Source organism: Balaenoptera musculus, chromosome 15 (genome assembly GCF_009873245.2).
Source record: "Balaenoptera musculus isolate JJ_BM4_2016_0621 chromosome 15, mBalMus1.pri.v3, whole genome shotgun sequence".
Taxonomy (NCBI): Eukaryota; Metazoa; Chordata; class Mammalia; order Artiodactyla; family Balaenopteridae; genus Balaenoptera; species Balaenoptera musculus.
Window position 1 is genome coordinate 26,247,446 of NC_045799.1, and position 15,188 is coordinate 26,262,633.

At 49.3% G+C, this 15,188-nt stretch overlaps 1 protein-coding gene across 9 annotated transcripts in view; it reads right to left on the minus strand.

Moving 5' to 3' along the window:
- Window positions 1-1,413: 1,413 nt before the first annotated feature.
- The window catches only part of DNMT3B (DNA methyltransferase 3 beta), a 36,596-nt gene continuing 22,821 nt past the window's right edge, over window positions 1,414-15,188 (minus strand). For 4 of the 9 annotated variants that reach the window (XM_036827329.1, XM_036827328.1, XM_036827330.1 and 1 more), the window contains 13 exons: window positions 13,710-13,835; window positions 13,526-13,570; window positions 12,252-12,331; window positions 11,837-11,949; window positions 11,291-11,474; window positions 10,662-10,746; window positions 9,597-9,742; window positions 9,177-9,267; window positions 8,708-8,856; window positions 7,793-7,878; window positions 5,185-5,254; window positions 4,320-4,438; window positions 1,414-2,964 (listed from right to left, as the gene is read on the minus strand). In XM_036827329.1, the coding sequence (XP_036683224.1) occupies window positions 2,823-2,964; window positions 4,320-4,438; window positions 5,185-5,254; window positions 7,793-7,878; window positions 8,708-8,856; window positions 9,177-9,267; window positions 9,597-9,742; window positions 10,662-10,746; window positions 11,291-11,474; window positions 11,837-11,949; window positions 12,252-12,331; window positions 13,526-13,570; window positions 13,710-13,835 (1,436 nt within the window). In that variant the 3' untranslated portion in view covers window positions 1,414-2,822. Of the gene's footprint in view, window positions 2,965-4,319; window positions 4,439-5,184; window positions 5,255-7,792; window positions 7,879-8,707; window positions 8,857-9,176; window positions 9,268-9,596; window positions 9,743-10,661; window positions 10,747-11,290; window positions 11,475-11,836; window positions 11,950-12,251; window positions 12,332-13,525; window positions 13,571-13,709; window positions 13,836-14,895; window positions 14,956-15,188 lie in introns of all 9 variants that reach the window. The other 5 variants (XM_036827333.1, XM_036827332.1, XM_036827331.1 and 2 more) reach the window with 3 other exon arrangements.

The window sequence follows — 15,188 nt, forward strand, 5'->3', positions numbered from 1 at the left end:
TACATTCTCCATTTGGCCCCAGACCTGGGATCACTGAAATCCAAACCTGGCCCCCATCTTGAGAAAACACAGAGGACTGCCCCGGCAGCCCCAACAAGGTCTCCCCGCTAGCCTGCCCACAGGTAGGCCAGGACACCCAGGGGCCCCTCACAGGGCGAGCTTGTTCATCTCCTCTCTTGGGGTTTTGAGTCCGAGGCTGTTTATTTTGCTTCATCCTGTCCTGGCATTTGGTGCAGCACTGTATACAAGATGGCTTAATAGGGCAGCCAAGGCCCCTGGGGCCTGAACACCTGAGCAGAGTGCCAGCCTGGCTTGGCTTGCCAATTGACAATCGTCTCACCATGGCAACTTGCACCTGGGCTGTCCTAGCCCAGCAGTGCCTAAAAAAATTGCTGGTTTCTCATTCTCCAACTCTGGGCCAGACCCTTTCTGAACTTGGCCTTATTAAGGCCCACAACTCTAATCATGGAGGTGGCCATGATTATAACCTATCTTATGTGAAGAAACTGAGGTTCAGAGGTGCCAAGTCCAACCGAGGCTCAATTGATACACTATGTGCATCCCATTTACACACCTTTCTCCCTCTGCACGCACCAGCTGACCGATATTAACCTCTGGAGAGCTATTGAAATCAGCTCCTTTGCCCTGACCCATGGTTAGAGATAGTGAGACATGAGGATTATGGCATGATGGGCTCTGGGCTTGGGACACCTGGCTGGGTGGCCCCAGGTGAACTTTAAGATGGAACTACTGAAGGGAGTTGCAATGTTAAGCTGAAGCAAGATACACATTCCACCCAAAGAGCTGGGGCCACTGGCAGCTATGTTAAAATCTCGGACCAAGGGCCACTCCCAACAAGTCCCCTCACTGACTGTGGCTGAACTGTGATATGACAACTTGGGAGCAGTGGAACAAGGTGCAGGGAAAGCCTACAGAGGGACAAGGAGCTGGAGGATCAGCCCTGGGATTCCTGAGTCATCTTCACCAGCTACCCAAGAGCTGTAATAATCTGGAAATGGCTGTTCCAGACATCAAGGCTTTAAATGAACTCAGGCACTCCAGTTGTTTGTTTGGGGAACCAAGGTTTAGAAACCCATTCACTAGCCGAGATTGGTTCTTGGACCAGCAGCATGGAATTCTCAGGCTCCACTCCAGACTTAATGAATCAGACTCTGGGGATGGGGCCGAGAAATCTCCACTGAACAAGTCTTCCAGGGAATGCTGATACATTGGAGTTTGGGGACCATGGCACTAGATTTGGGGGCCACCGTGGTACTTATGTACTGGGCTTGTTGAATGAATGACCTACTGCGACCACCCACCTTTCCACTTTAACCAGGCCCTCAACATACCCCACCCACCTGACCTGCAAAAGAACAAAAGGGACACCAGACTGTTAGAGAAATACTGATTTTAATTCAACATAAGGTAAACTCTAGGCATCTGTCATCTTTCAGCCTAAAAATTAGCAAAACTGTTGAAACAAGGCACAATTTTTCCCCATACTTTGTTACATGGCTCCAGTAACAAAAAAAAAAAAAATATATGAAAATGTTAAAACAAAAATAGATGTCTGAGATTTTTAAAAAAAAAGTGTATAAAAAAACCTCCCACAAAACCTGTCAACATTGTTCCTTAGTCTACAAAATAGCACCAGTAAGAAGAGTAAAAGGTGTTAAAAACCATTACGACAGCATTTCTGAAATGCAGCTTGTCCGACCTCCCATTCTCCCTAAAAACGATTTATCGATTTATCATGGAATAAAAAAGGACTTTAAAATCTCTGGAGGGAGGGTCGAGCTTTTATTGCAGTTTCCCCCTGCAGTCTCTTAGATGAGGGGAAAGTGCGAGGAATGTGCTTCTGCCCCTGGCTGTCACTGCTGAGTTTAGAGAAGCCTAAGGAATTGGGGTGTCTTACTTCTAATCTGGGGACCTGTGCCTGCGGAGTAGTCTGGAGGGTGGGGGGATGGGTGGGGTGGCGTCTTACCTAAGCCTCCTCCTTCTCCCCCCTCACACAGGGAAGGGGAGAAGACAGTGAGAATCCATACCTGTCTACACAATATATGGCAGCTTATAACCCAGCCCACCCCTTCCTGAGCTTCCAGAGGGTTCTATTGCAGTCACTGGGAGGGATTTAGCTAAGGGTAGCCCTGCCCTTGGGTTTATGGGGGAAAAAAATAGCCCTGAAAGTGATGATGATGTCATCCCGGCTGAAATCACCATCCTTGTGGAAAATACTCTAAATGGGCCCCGGATCCCAGCCCTTTATACTGAGGCCAGGGGAACGTGCCGGGGAAAATTCAAGACAGACATGGACATCATGTCCTCTTCTGCTAGCCCTAGAAGAAACCATCCTAGGCCCTTAAAAGGTCCCTTAGCTACATGTCTACTGCCACACACTCCTGGAAACAAGGAGCTGCAGACATTTAAAAAATTAAAGTCTTGCAGTACTGTCTTTGGGTGATTTTTCAGCATTAACCTGAGTATCGGAGAGCTGTCGGCACTGTGGTTTTGGTATCTTAGCCATCGTTTCTCTGAGCAGTAAACCCAGGAGGGAAAAAAAAGCCATCTTACTACCTATTTCAAGTTTTAAAATTTTAGAAGACAAAATAAGCACCGTGTTTGGCCGCTCCGAGCGCCAGGTCTGAAATTGTGCACAAGGAGATGGCACCTCGGGGTCCCCCTGCCAGGAGGGGACAAGGCAGCTCTGCTCCTGACGAGGGTACTCGGCCCGACCCCCACACAGCTGAGCTGGGAAGGGCAGAGCCTGGGTGCACCTCCTGGGTCGTGGCTCTGCCCACACGCCTCTGGTGCCTGGGGTACTATTCACATGCAAAGTAGTCCTTCAGGGGGCGAAGAGGGTGTCGGATGACAGGTACACTCCAGGACCTCCCGAGCAGCTTCTGGCGGGCAACACGGCCCATGTTGGACACATCTGTGTAGTGTACGGGAAAGCCGAAGATCCTGGGGGTGGGGGAGGGGGGCACCAGAGTGAAAACACTGGGAGTCAGATGTGCCCCTCCAGCGTGCTAACGCCTCTGGGAGATCCTCGCCTTGGCAGCCAACGTGGCGCTGCTCTTCCTGACCTTTGACCCATCCCTTCCACCAGGCCCACCAGGCCTTCACATGAGCCCTCTCTTGACCCCCAGAGGTCAGGCCCACCAGTTCTTCAGCACAAAGGACTGTCATGAGGGCATGGTCCCTCTCTGAGGGCACCTGTCTTGTGCATGCCCCTACACTGGCACAATGCTCCTGGCACATAGATGGTGCTCAGTGGACCTTTCTCAAATGAATGAATGCCAAGATGGCCAGCCAGCCAGCAGACAGAAACGTACCTCTCCTCAAACCACACAAGGACAGAAGTTAGGCAATTGCCTTAGTAAAGAATAAGGACACTCACAAAATGGACCTTATTTCCAATCATCAGATGCTCAGATAATTTACCATGAGTAAACTGAAGCATCCTGCATTTTCTTTCTTTCTTCAAAGCAAACTGCTGGATCAAGGGCCAAGCTGGACTTAATGGTAGATGGCAACCAAATATACCAACAGCCTCCTGAATGGAATTCTACCACAGGTCTGGGAAGAGGCTACAGATACACTGGACCTCATTCTTTCCCAGGTTTACAATCTAATACCACAAATTAAACCAAGAAATAAATCCAGTTGTAGAACTAAAATATCTGGAATGTAAATACTCTATCAAATAACCGCAAAACACAACCAAAAATGTAAAGAGGAATAGTCATAGCCCTTACTACATTCTAATCACAATAACAATATAAAACAAAAGGAGTGAGAGAAAAAAATTAAATACAGAACAGGAGAAATGAAATCTAAGAGCTGGTTCTCTGAATCAAAATAGACACACTACCAACTTCGTCAAATAAATGGATAAGGGAGAAGACAGACTGTGGCTAAGGAGGAATCAGCTTTAGAACAAGCAACTTGGCAGGAGGAATCCTGAGAAAGAGCAATGGCATGTCGGCGGGGTTTCCTTTAGCTGGATCCTCACACATCCTAGTGTCCCAGCATGGTGGGGCAGGCAAATGCCAGGGCAGCACAGCCAACATAGACAGATGTGCTGTCTCATGACCTCATGTGTTGGATTCCTCACCACCACAACCCTTTTGCCATTTCTGCTAGGAAATAAACACTAACTGAAAAGGTTACTCCCAGCCCTGCTAACACAGAAGGTCAGTGAGAACATGTGGAATTAAGGCAAGCACTTGCCCATTCGCACTGCTGGCCTTAACCATGTTTTCTTCCCCTTTCTCTCTATCTGCTTGATTCCCCTTTCCACATACAGCCTTGCTCACCTTTCTAGCTCAGTGCACCACAAAACATCTTCTTTGCCATTCATGACAACAGGGAAAAGTTGGTTTTTCCCCTGTCTGATCGAGTTCGACTTGGTGGTTATTGTCTGTACTTTCTTTAACTGGAGAACAAAACGACATCATGGAGTGAGCACAGAATGAAGGGTTCTGGGTCAAGGCTCAGAAGCAGGTAAGGGAAGGAGGAGGGAGGGTGGGTGGGAGAGAGAGAGTGGCAGGGCCGGGCTCCGACAGGGAATGAGAAAAGGAGAGTTGGAAGGACAAGAACACTCTGTGCTTCCCACAAACGCCAAGAAGTTAATGAACAGGAAGGACGAGCCTCAGAGAGAACAAGAGATAAACAACAAATGACCACAAATGAGATCACATGGGGACCAAGAAAACAGAGTTATTGATCAAGCAAGATTAAGCAAAATTAAAAGTCCACCCAGATTGTAGAGGATGGTCAACCAGGGTTTGAATGAATGGAGCTTAGCTTAATGGAAACATTGAAAAGTAAGTTTATGGAGATCTTAATAGAATTATCCATGACTTAACCATAGATTTTTTTTTTTTTTTTTTTTTTTGCAAAAGTGTACTCATTTCTCACTGGGAGGATGAGCTGAGTCTCCGTGGAGTGTGCCTTCACAATCGGAAAGTCTACTTGACTTTTCTCAGTAATTTTTGTTTATCAAGAACCTCTCCTACACTGTACTTGAAGACAGGATAGAACAATTATGTGGGGAAAGAAGCCCAGCACCAGGGAGTCACGTGGGGGGAGGGGCAGGAACAAATTGGACACCAAGGTCAAGTCCCGATTAGAGATCACCAAGTGCATTTCCCAGTGGGCCAGGCACAGAGCACATCTTACCTTTGCTGTCCTATTGAACTCCAGGCAGTCCTGCAGCTCGAGTTTATCATTCTTTGATGCTATCACAGGCCTGAGAACATCCAAAACCCATTACTTTCTACCACCTGGAAAGGGGCCTTGGCTAGGTGCCTCCCAAGGTGGGAGTGAGAGCCCAAGCTGCAAAATGTGCTCTGGCAGTGAACTTTGCTACAAATACATGATAAAAATGGCCCTGGCATGAGCACAAGCCTGTGTGCTGAGCCAAGGACAGACTAGCCCCTTGATGGGGGCCGGGGGTCGGGGAGCCCAATGTCCAGGAGTGAATGCTCCTCCTTCCCAAATGTTAACAGTAGTCAAAGCTCCTTCACTGAGGGGAGCAGGATGGGGAAGCCCATTGTTGGAGGAGTCAGGAGACGCCTCAGTCTCAGCCCCACTGCTCACTGGCTGAGTGAATGACCTTGAGCAAATTCTGCCACCTCTCTGAGCCTCAGGAGCTTGGATTAGGTCTTTGTGGGTCTACTCACTACAACTAGCACATCAAACCCATGATTTGTTGGCTTATTGCTGGAATGCAGCCTCAGGAGGCTTTAATAGTGGGTCCAACTAAAGACAAAAGGTGGTTCACAAGTGGACTAAAATTAATTCCCCCTTGTAACTTTCACCACTGAAACCTGCAAAAGCAGAGAGAGGAAAACAGGTGCTTGAGAAGGAAAATGGATAGAACTTTAGAAACTGAAGTGGTTAAACTGAAGTCCAGACCAGAAAACCAGCGAGAGGTGTGAATGCACAGAGTTGATGAATGCCACAGCATCCCTGTGTAAGGAACTCCAAGGCCAAAAAGAAATCAGACATAAGATTGGATATGGTGCCCACAAGAGGGGCCATCGAACACAGAATAATACCTCACTGACCTCACCCTCTCTCTATTCCCAACTCTTCCATGGACCCAGGGGAGCTAAGGGCTCACAGCCCTGCTCTACCTTCTGTTGATTCTAGGACTGAAATCTTAACAACCAAGATGTTTGGTCTAAAGGCTGGATTTGGGTCTGTGACCCGTGGTTGACGCTGGCTGAGTCATGGATCCTGCAGAGCCCACATGTAGCAGTTCACTTCTCATCCCAACTCAGATAATGCTCAGCAAATCCCATTATCTAGAATCTGATCCCTCCCTGTAATTCCACAGGACACCCTCCTGGAGCCACTGCTCTCATTGTGTTCAGTGCATGTGGATGGCACCTCTTGGGCACAACACAATAATCAAAGTCAGAGCCCCCCTCCTCTGAACAACACCTCAGCTGCCTCCCCACTTCTGCACTCATCACATGATAGTCTATTATTCTTCCACCAGAAACCCTGAGAACCAGAGACACAACTCATCTCATCTGCTTAAAATCTCACGTGAACTCCTGGGTCAAAGTAAATGTGTTGCCATGACTACAAACCTCACATAATTTGGCCCATACTTCGGAGTTCTCAGCCCTCCTCTCACACCCACTCCCCACCCCTGGAACACTGTTCTCCAAGCTGCTCTGCGAATGCCCGTCACTGGCTTCCCTGACCCTCTCCCTTCTGCTCTCAACTGCATGTCTCCACTCCATCACTTTGGGTCCTGCTGGGATGAGAAGCCTCCTCATCAACTCTTCCAGTGCCCCCTCCAACCCTGACCCTGAAATCATTTGTCTTCTCTACGCCTCCCCCACTGGCTCTGTGAGAGCCAAGACTGACATCTAGTCACCACGGAACTAGCAGCAGGAACAGAAGTGCCTGGCAGGGTGAGAGCTCAGGAATGGAGTGAATAAGCCAAGTTCATTCCAGACATGGATGTTGCACCATCTGATGGGCTGATAATAAAAATGTAAGACACCCAACAGAAATCCCAAGCTATTCCAGTACCTTCTCACCTCTGTCCACACTTTGCTAAATGTCTGAAAGTTATGCTTCCAACACTTCCTTTTAAAGAAGATTTTTTTTGAAGCTAACTCATTTGCAAGTTATATTACCATCACATTTGGTATCTTAATTAGCAGGTTGGTCTCCGTGAAGCCACATAAAGGAGATAATTAATCCTCAGCCAAGCCACTTGCCTTGTGGCTTTCAACGTGAAAGGACTAATGAAAAGTTGGGGAAAGATCTCAGTCAAGAAAATCCAAGGGAGACAGGCTTTGGGCTACCAATTGTTGTCTCAGCTCTGCCACCTGATTGGTCACCACAGGCCTGGTCCAGGGATCACTTCATCTCAGGGGCAGGGAGATTAAGTTCATTTCCCAATGGACCGTATCTAGGAGGAGAGGTGGGGTGTAGAAACATCAGCATCCCTTGCTGGGAAGAAGCCTGCTCCAACACATGGCACTTTTAAGCACCAGGTCCCTAGGCAGAGCAGAAATAAATGTACTGAGGAATCCTGGCCTGAGATTCTCAGGTACTTGGTGTACAGTCTAACAGACTTCAACCACAACCCTATGGTTGAAGGGGTTGGTCTGAAGCAGAGGGTGAGGGCTTTTCTCAGCAGAGCCAGCTCTTTCTACAAGGTTCCAATGTGTCTCTTTCCTAAGAGTCGATGGTTAATGGCTCATACCATTAGTTATATTAAACTTGGCTGTTACCTGCCCCACTCGGAGCCCCTTGTTACCTGTTCATCCCAGGCAGGTTGCCCCAGAAGTATCGGGCTCTGTGAGCAGCAGACACTTTGATGGCATCAATCATCACTGGATTACACTGCAGGGAGAGAGAAGGGCAGCTGCTGGGAGCCCATGGCAGAATTCAGGCGGCAGACAGGTGACATGGCAGTCCCTGGCTGTGGAGGAGCATGGTCCTGCCAGGCAAGGGACAGACCAAGTCCTCCTTCAAGAATCTGACTGAAGGACATAGCTAGTGCCCCCGTATTAATGGTGGGGAAAGAGACCAGATCAGACCGGCAGGTTGTAAGAGAAGGTATCCCCTGGGGCACGCCACGTTATTACAGAATGTACTGTGTACAGTGGTAAAAGCAACTCAAAATTGAAATCCAGCAGGTTGAGATCCTGGTTATGGAAATGCAGTGTTGGCAAAATCTGACTTCTGCACTGATTGGTCAGGTTCCACACGGCATGAGGGAACTGAACAGCCGTTCTATAACTCACTAGCAGAACTTTAGCTCTAAAGTTGGGGGGAAATAAGTATGTATATAAAGTATTTACTACAATGCTTGATGCATATTAAACAGTAAATAATTAACTTGCCTGTGGTCCCTAATGCAGAGTTTCTGGGAACAAGGGTGAGAAAAAAAAAACTCTCTAGAGTAAAAAATCTCTTTCATGATGCCTCCAGAAGTAGGTGATGGTTTCATCATCTGACTTCAGTGGGTTTGGGGTGAGGTGAGAGATCAAATGTTTTCCAAGTACTAAAGAGAACCAACCCACTCCATTCCATTACTCTCAGATCTAGCCATGCCCTCCATGGGGAGCCCGGAAATCATTCCCAACACTGGAAATACCCTACACCCCTGTTGCCAGCAGGGCCTTCATGCTCATGTTATCTTGACAATCAAGACCCCGGGTCCCCTCACCTCCAGGAACCGAGAGATGTCCCGCTTGTCGCCAACCTTCATGGCCACCACGTTCTCAAACATCCAGAAGAAAGGCCGGTCTTCACCCTCCTTGGGGCGTGTGTAATTCAGCAGGTGGTAGAACTCAAAGAAGAGCCGGCCTGTGCCCTCTGAGCCCACAAAAGAAAACGGTAGAGCCAGGTTCAAAACGTTCAGCCCACCCCTCCATATTGAGACCAATGGGTTCCCAATGACCAGCTAAGGCTGATGCCTTACTGTCCCTTCTCCCTGCCACCCTCTGCAATGACAGGCATCAGCACTGCAGTACTCATTTGTATCTCTGGGGACTGGGGAGTCACAATGAGGCATGAACAGAGACAACAGGTAAGTTTGGCCAGAAGCTAACAGCTCCTTCTCAGGCCACTCCTCCTGGACCAGCACTCAAGGGACATAGGGTCTCTTGGGGCCATGGGAAAGAAGGGATGCTCACCATACAGGCCTTTCCTGGCAGGGTTCACATTTGAGAGATCATTGCATGGGCTTCCACCAATCACCAAGTCAAAGGGGCCCCATTCTTCAATCTGCAAGAGAAAAACAGTCAGGGATGGGGGTGAGGATGGAGAGGTGAACAGCCTGGGTTCCAGGTAACCAGCTAGAAGAAAACCCACTTCTAGGTCTTGCTTGGTCATTTCAGTCGCCCAACTCCACTTTTGACCCAAGAAAACCAAATGCTCAGGATACGCTGAGATCTAAATCATTCTGAATGATTTCCAAGTTGCGGGTTTAACACTACAGCTTGATGGAACCAAACCTTCTCTTCTGCCACAACCCCGGGCATGGAGAAGGTGGCAACGTGGCTGTGAGGACGTCGGGGGCTCAGGGAGTGGAGGAAGAGGGGGGCTGCCCTCACGTTTTTCTTTGTGATATTCCTGACGTCGTTCACATATTTGATATTGCCCTCATGCTTAACAGTTCCAACGGCGATGGACTCTTCACACACTTCAGAGGCGACATATTTCTCCACTTTGATGCCCAATTCTTTGAGGACCAAGTACCCTGTTTGGGGGAGGGGGGTTGAGGGGGAGAGAAAAGACATCAGGGTTGTCCTGCCAAGGGCCCCTCCTTTCAGTTACTCTAAGCCATCTCCAGAACTCACACCAGACACAGCAAGGCCATGGCAGTCCTCAAGTGTACCCCTGCAGATGGCAGGGTCTAACCCTAACTGCACACTGGGCCCCCCAGGCTCTTTGCGGAGTTTCATGAAGAAAATATGTATGTATAACTGGTATAGCCCACTGGCAGCATTTATTAAAACTGACAGGCACATAGCCAAGGCCCCCCATCTACCGCCCCAGCAGAGTCAGATACATGAATGGGTATCTTCTCCAAAACCATGCTGAGAAAAAAAAGCTTTAAAAGCTGTCAGTGTTTTAAGCAGGTGGACACTGGTGAACAAATAGAAGTACAAGTGAGGCTAAGTGCACAGCAACGCATTCTCACTGCTTCCTGCCCTCCTGAAAGGGAAATGTTCATAACAATTCACCACAGGGCAGTTCTGACAATTAAATGAGTTAAATCAGGCAAAGTGCCCAGGGGCAAACATGCATGTCGGCTATGCTTATTCTATACATGGGAAACCTAGAGGAAACGGGAGGGAACCAAGATTAGAGATGTTAGGAGGAGAGTTGCCCAATTAATAATCTCCAATGTATCTATGCTTATGGAACGGAAAATAATTTTCCAAAATTCCTGTACATAATAAAAAATAAAATGCAGAGGCTAAAATATGCATGCCTTTAAAAATGACCAAAAGAGGACCAGGTGGGTGAAATGGTGGAGAGGTTTGAGGAGAGAAACAAGGAGCCAGTGGATTTCTCAGAACAGGTGACCAACAGGTACTTCCCAGGGGTCTTTCTTGACACTGACAACGGACACGTGGATCAGGTGAGCATCCCCAGGTGAACCCCTAACTCACCTGTCGCAATTCCGTCAAACAGGGACAAGACTCGAATGGGTCGCCTCCGGTTTGCGGGAATCGCAGGGTATAACTTGGGGGCTTCCTGCCAGGTTAAATAAAGAGGTCATGGAGGTCAAGGTGTGGGTGTGGGGAGGGGGACTCAAGCTCTGGAAGAAGGGCTGGCCTTCCTCTGAGGGACACAAGCCCTGAGCTCTGCCCTTTCTTCGCTGGGATGCCCTGGGGAGCTTTGGCACAGATGGCCCTTCCACCCTTAGACACGGAACAGATGAGGCTCTGACACGGGTGCAAAGTCACCCACAAAAAGACATGTGCTCCTCCATGAACTTGCAGCCCAGGAAAAGCCATATATGCCCACTAAGACTTGGGAGTAGGTCCCAGGCTTCCCTCCCCTCTGCAGTTCCACTAAGACTAAGTAAGTCTGGGTCAGTTCCATCCCTATTTCTTCAGCAGGCCCTTGAAAAAGCCAAGCCAAGAGGGAGGGGAGGGAAGAACACTGGAGCCGCCTGGGAAGTGCACACGGGACAATTAATTAGCCGGGGCTCCAGTCTGAGGCTCTCAGACGCTCCTCCGTACAGCGGAGCTTTGTTTCTGTGAACTCCATGCACTGGGGTGGGTGCCAAGCTTACGTAGTCGAGCCCCGGGTCGCTGGTGAAGAAGGCCTGCAGGCGCACACTCCAGTCCTTGCGGCGCCGCAGGACGCCATGGCAGCGCTGGGGCAGGCACATGTAGCAGCTCCAGGGCTCCTGCAGCTTGGCGTCCGCCGCTGTGCCCGGGCCCACCAGCACCTCCAGGCACTCCACACAGAAGCACCTACGCCGGGTGGCGGGGAGGAGGGGTGGCCGTCATCAGGCGGCTCTCCTGCGAGCCCCACCCTCCCCACGGGGCTGGCGTGTGCTGGCTGAAACCCTCTCGGGCCCCCAGTTGCCCCTCCCCATGGGCAGCAAGGCCCTGTGTGCGAGGAACAGCAATCTCTCCCTGGAAACCTGGGCACCCTCGGTCCACAGGCAGCTCTGCAGATCCTTCTCTAGCCCGCTCCCTGCCTTTCTTCAACCCATCCCGACATCCCAGTTCTACTTCAGGGACATAGAACCTTCAAGGACAGGCCCCCACAGATATAATACTGGCTCCGGGCCCCGTCCCCAGGTCAGCGAGGCTCCAGTCCCCGTGCTCACCGGCAGCAGCTGGTGTTGCTGCAAAGGAGCAGCTCGCGGCCCTCGCAGCACACGGTGCAGTAGGACTGGTAGCCGTCGTCGTCGTACATGTAGAACAGCTCAAGGAACCGGTCCTGGCAGCCAGAGAGAAATGCCTGTGAAATCGGAGACCGGGGACCTCCAAGCCCCGCTCGCTTGCTCACTGGCGGAGGCCCTAGGACGCAGCCACAGAACAGGTCATGGGCGGCCTGGTGCTCTTTACAGGGACAGCTAGCTGGGGTCTGCGGGGCACCGCCCCTTGGAGTGAAGGGTGGGGCGATCAGCCCCACTAGAGCCTTCCCGACCGCCTACACGCAGGTGCTTTATTCTAGGGAAGTGCAGGGAAGTTGAGAAGAAGGGAAGGGGCAGGAAAGTCCAGGGCGGGGATTGGTCTTACCCGGCATGTCTGGCAGAGTCCACCCTCAAAGAGAGGGTGGAAGGACACGGGGTTTTTCCTACCACAGGACAAACAGCTATCTGTAAGAAAGACAGGGATGCACCTTGTGGCAATGACAGCCCCAAGATCAGCTGCTGAAGCCTTGTGTCTCGTTGTTCTTATGTACTCCATGTTAGGAATATGCCAAAGATTCTTCACAATTTGTTCCTTTGACTGTGCTTCAAAGTTGCCATCTCTGTTCCACAGATGGAGAGGCTAAATCGACAGCTCCAAGCAGAAGGTCCCACAGGACAGGCAAAGGTCTGACCCAGAAATGGGGGGCAGGGTGGTGCCCACAGAACAGAACAAGGAGCAGCTGTGCCAGCAGAGGAACCAAGCTTGGAGGGTCTGGTATGAAACATCTTTAAAGACTCTTTACAGGCTGGGACTTTTGGAGAATTTGTGGTGATGCCAGTTTGCCTGTTGTCTCATCATGATAGGACTTGCCCGTGACCAATCCTACACACAGCCATGGCTGTAATTTCAGAGCCTGGGTCCTTTTACTATAGGCTATCCTGTCCCTTCACATCAGCAGGTCTTACTGATCTACATCACTGACCAGGTGGACCGGGCCTGCAAAATAAATACCAAGCACTCCCTGCCAGGAAGCAGACAGATGAAGGAGCCTTGGGGGATAGGAGGATCATGGGTCCAGGTTCCCAGAATCAAAAGGGCCTGCTCCAATCAGGGCTCCCTGGGTCAACAGCTCTGTTGTTTTCCTACCCAGCACTGACTATCCACTTAATATTTGTTGACTAAAGGACATCGGGCTGAGGAAGCAATAGACAGCTGTCCTCACACATTCCGAGTTCCGTTAGATGTGTACTGGGCGGTTTCAACTCCAGCAGAATTCCCAGCCAGGGCAAAGAACCAGAGTTGGCTTTGAGAGTGACAGTGGTGAAGTGTGTCTGCCTTTCACCTCAAAGCCAGTTGCAGTGCTTGTTCAGGGGGCTCACGAGGCCACAGATCATGGTTTCAGATTTTGGGCTCTCCTGGCCCAAGCATCCTCATTTCCATTCTGTCCCCAGGCACACCTCCCGCTCACTGACCTTAGGAATCAGCCTCAGTGAAAACCAGGCAACTCATTCTAAGTAGCATCTAAGTAAGATGTCCACGCCTCGACCTGAGGTCAACGCAGAGTAGGGGGTGGACCTCTGCAGGGCAGACCAGCAGGCCTGGAGCACAGGCTGGGAGCACTACCCAGGCAGGGAAGCCAGCCAGGGATAGGGCCTTACCTTCGAGATTGCTCTTGTTGTTGGAAACATCCGAAGCCATTTGCTCTGTTGAGAAAAGAGAAGGTGTGAGATGAGGTCGGGGAGCCTCTTACCGATCATCTACGCCCTTGCTGAGTGGTCCTCACTACCTGCCCACTTCCACTTGAGGATGGACCGTCCCCCAGCCTCCTCGCCCCACAATCACCTCGACTCTGGTCCTCCTCTCCTCGGTCTTTGCCATTGTTATAACAATTTGTCTTGAGGCGCTTGGCTGGGGGGCAGTAGTCAGAGGTGGTGGAGTCCTCAGCTGTGCGTCTTCGCGTCTTGTTCTCTGTGAAAGGTGAGGAGAAGGCAGCCATGGCTGGGTGGGAGGAGGGTGCTGGGAGGACAGGACCCTACTTGCTGTGCCTGGGTGCCAGCTGCATCTGGCCATGACATGAGTCTACCCTGGGTGTCTCAGGTCCCTCCATGGAAAATTTGCATGAGGACGTAATTTAAAACTCCTCACGTAGCTAACCCACGTACAGGGTCTTCAACAGCTGTAGTTGGAAAATACATGCTCTAGACCCAGCACAAAGAGAATTAGGCACAGCTCAGTCTACAGATGAAACCCTGACACTGTCTATGATCCCCAATGAGCTGATAGCCACATGTAGCTACTGAGAACTGGCAATGCCACTTGTATGACTGAGGAACTGCATTTTACATTTAACTTCTACATGAATTTAAAAACTGCAATTGATCCAATTTCTAATGAGAATTTAGCATCCAAATTGAGATGTTCTAAGACACATCAAAAACGAGATATTGAAAATAGGACTAAAAGGTCATGTAAAATATCTTAATTTTTTTTATACTGACTGTGGTAAATGGTAAAATGTTGGAAATAGATTAAGTGTATGATCAATATTAATTTTACTCTTTTTTTAAGCTTCTTAATGTGGCTACTAGAAAACATTTAATTATATTAGGTGGCTACTGTTTATATGTCTATAAATTCCATTGTATTTTTATTCAATCTATATAGTATAATCTATAAGGGACATGGTTAAGTTTGACTCTGACCCTAGGAGAGAAAATTACACAGCCGTTAAAAATCATAAGGACCCTTTAGTGAGAAAATGACATTTAACAGTGCTTATACGATAAATATTGAGAAATAAAGGGAAAGCAGGAATCCAACCAGTGTACAGAAAGAGCTGGAAGGACGTGCACACCCAAAAATATTGCCCTGGAGGGCAGCTGTGAAGGTTGGAGTGAAGGGGCAGGGGTAAGAGTTCAGGTTGACTTTTAACAGATTTGATTCTTTTCCAGTGACCACTGTGTATGCAAAGAAATTGAAAGAAAGTGCAGAGAAAATAGTGCATAGTCAAAAGATGGGGAGGGAATACCGTGTTTCCTTGCTTCTAAGTTCCTACTGCCTGCACGACGAACCTTCGACTTATTAACCACTTTTGGCGGGGAGGGACAAAACAAAACAGAAAACACTGCGTTAAATATAAGGATTATAAGACAAATCCTGGATTTCTGGAGAGTGACAACAAGAAACCACAGATCCCTAATAATGGGGGAAATGCAATATTGGTCAACGTGAGGATAGATGATGCCCCTTTCTGAATGGAGGTGACTTATAGATTTTGGGTGTTTGTGGGGTTTTTTTTAAAACACATTCCAAGTTTTCTCC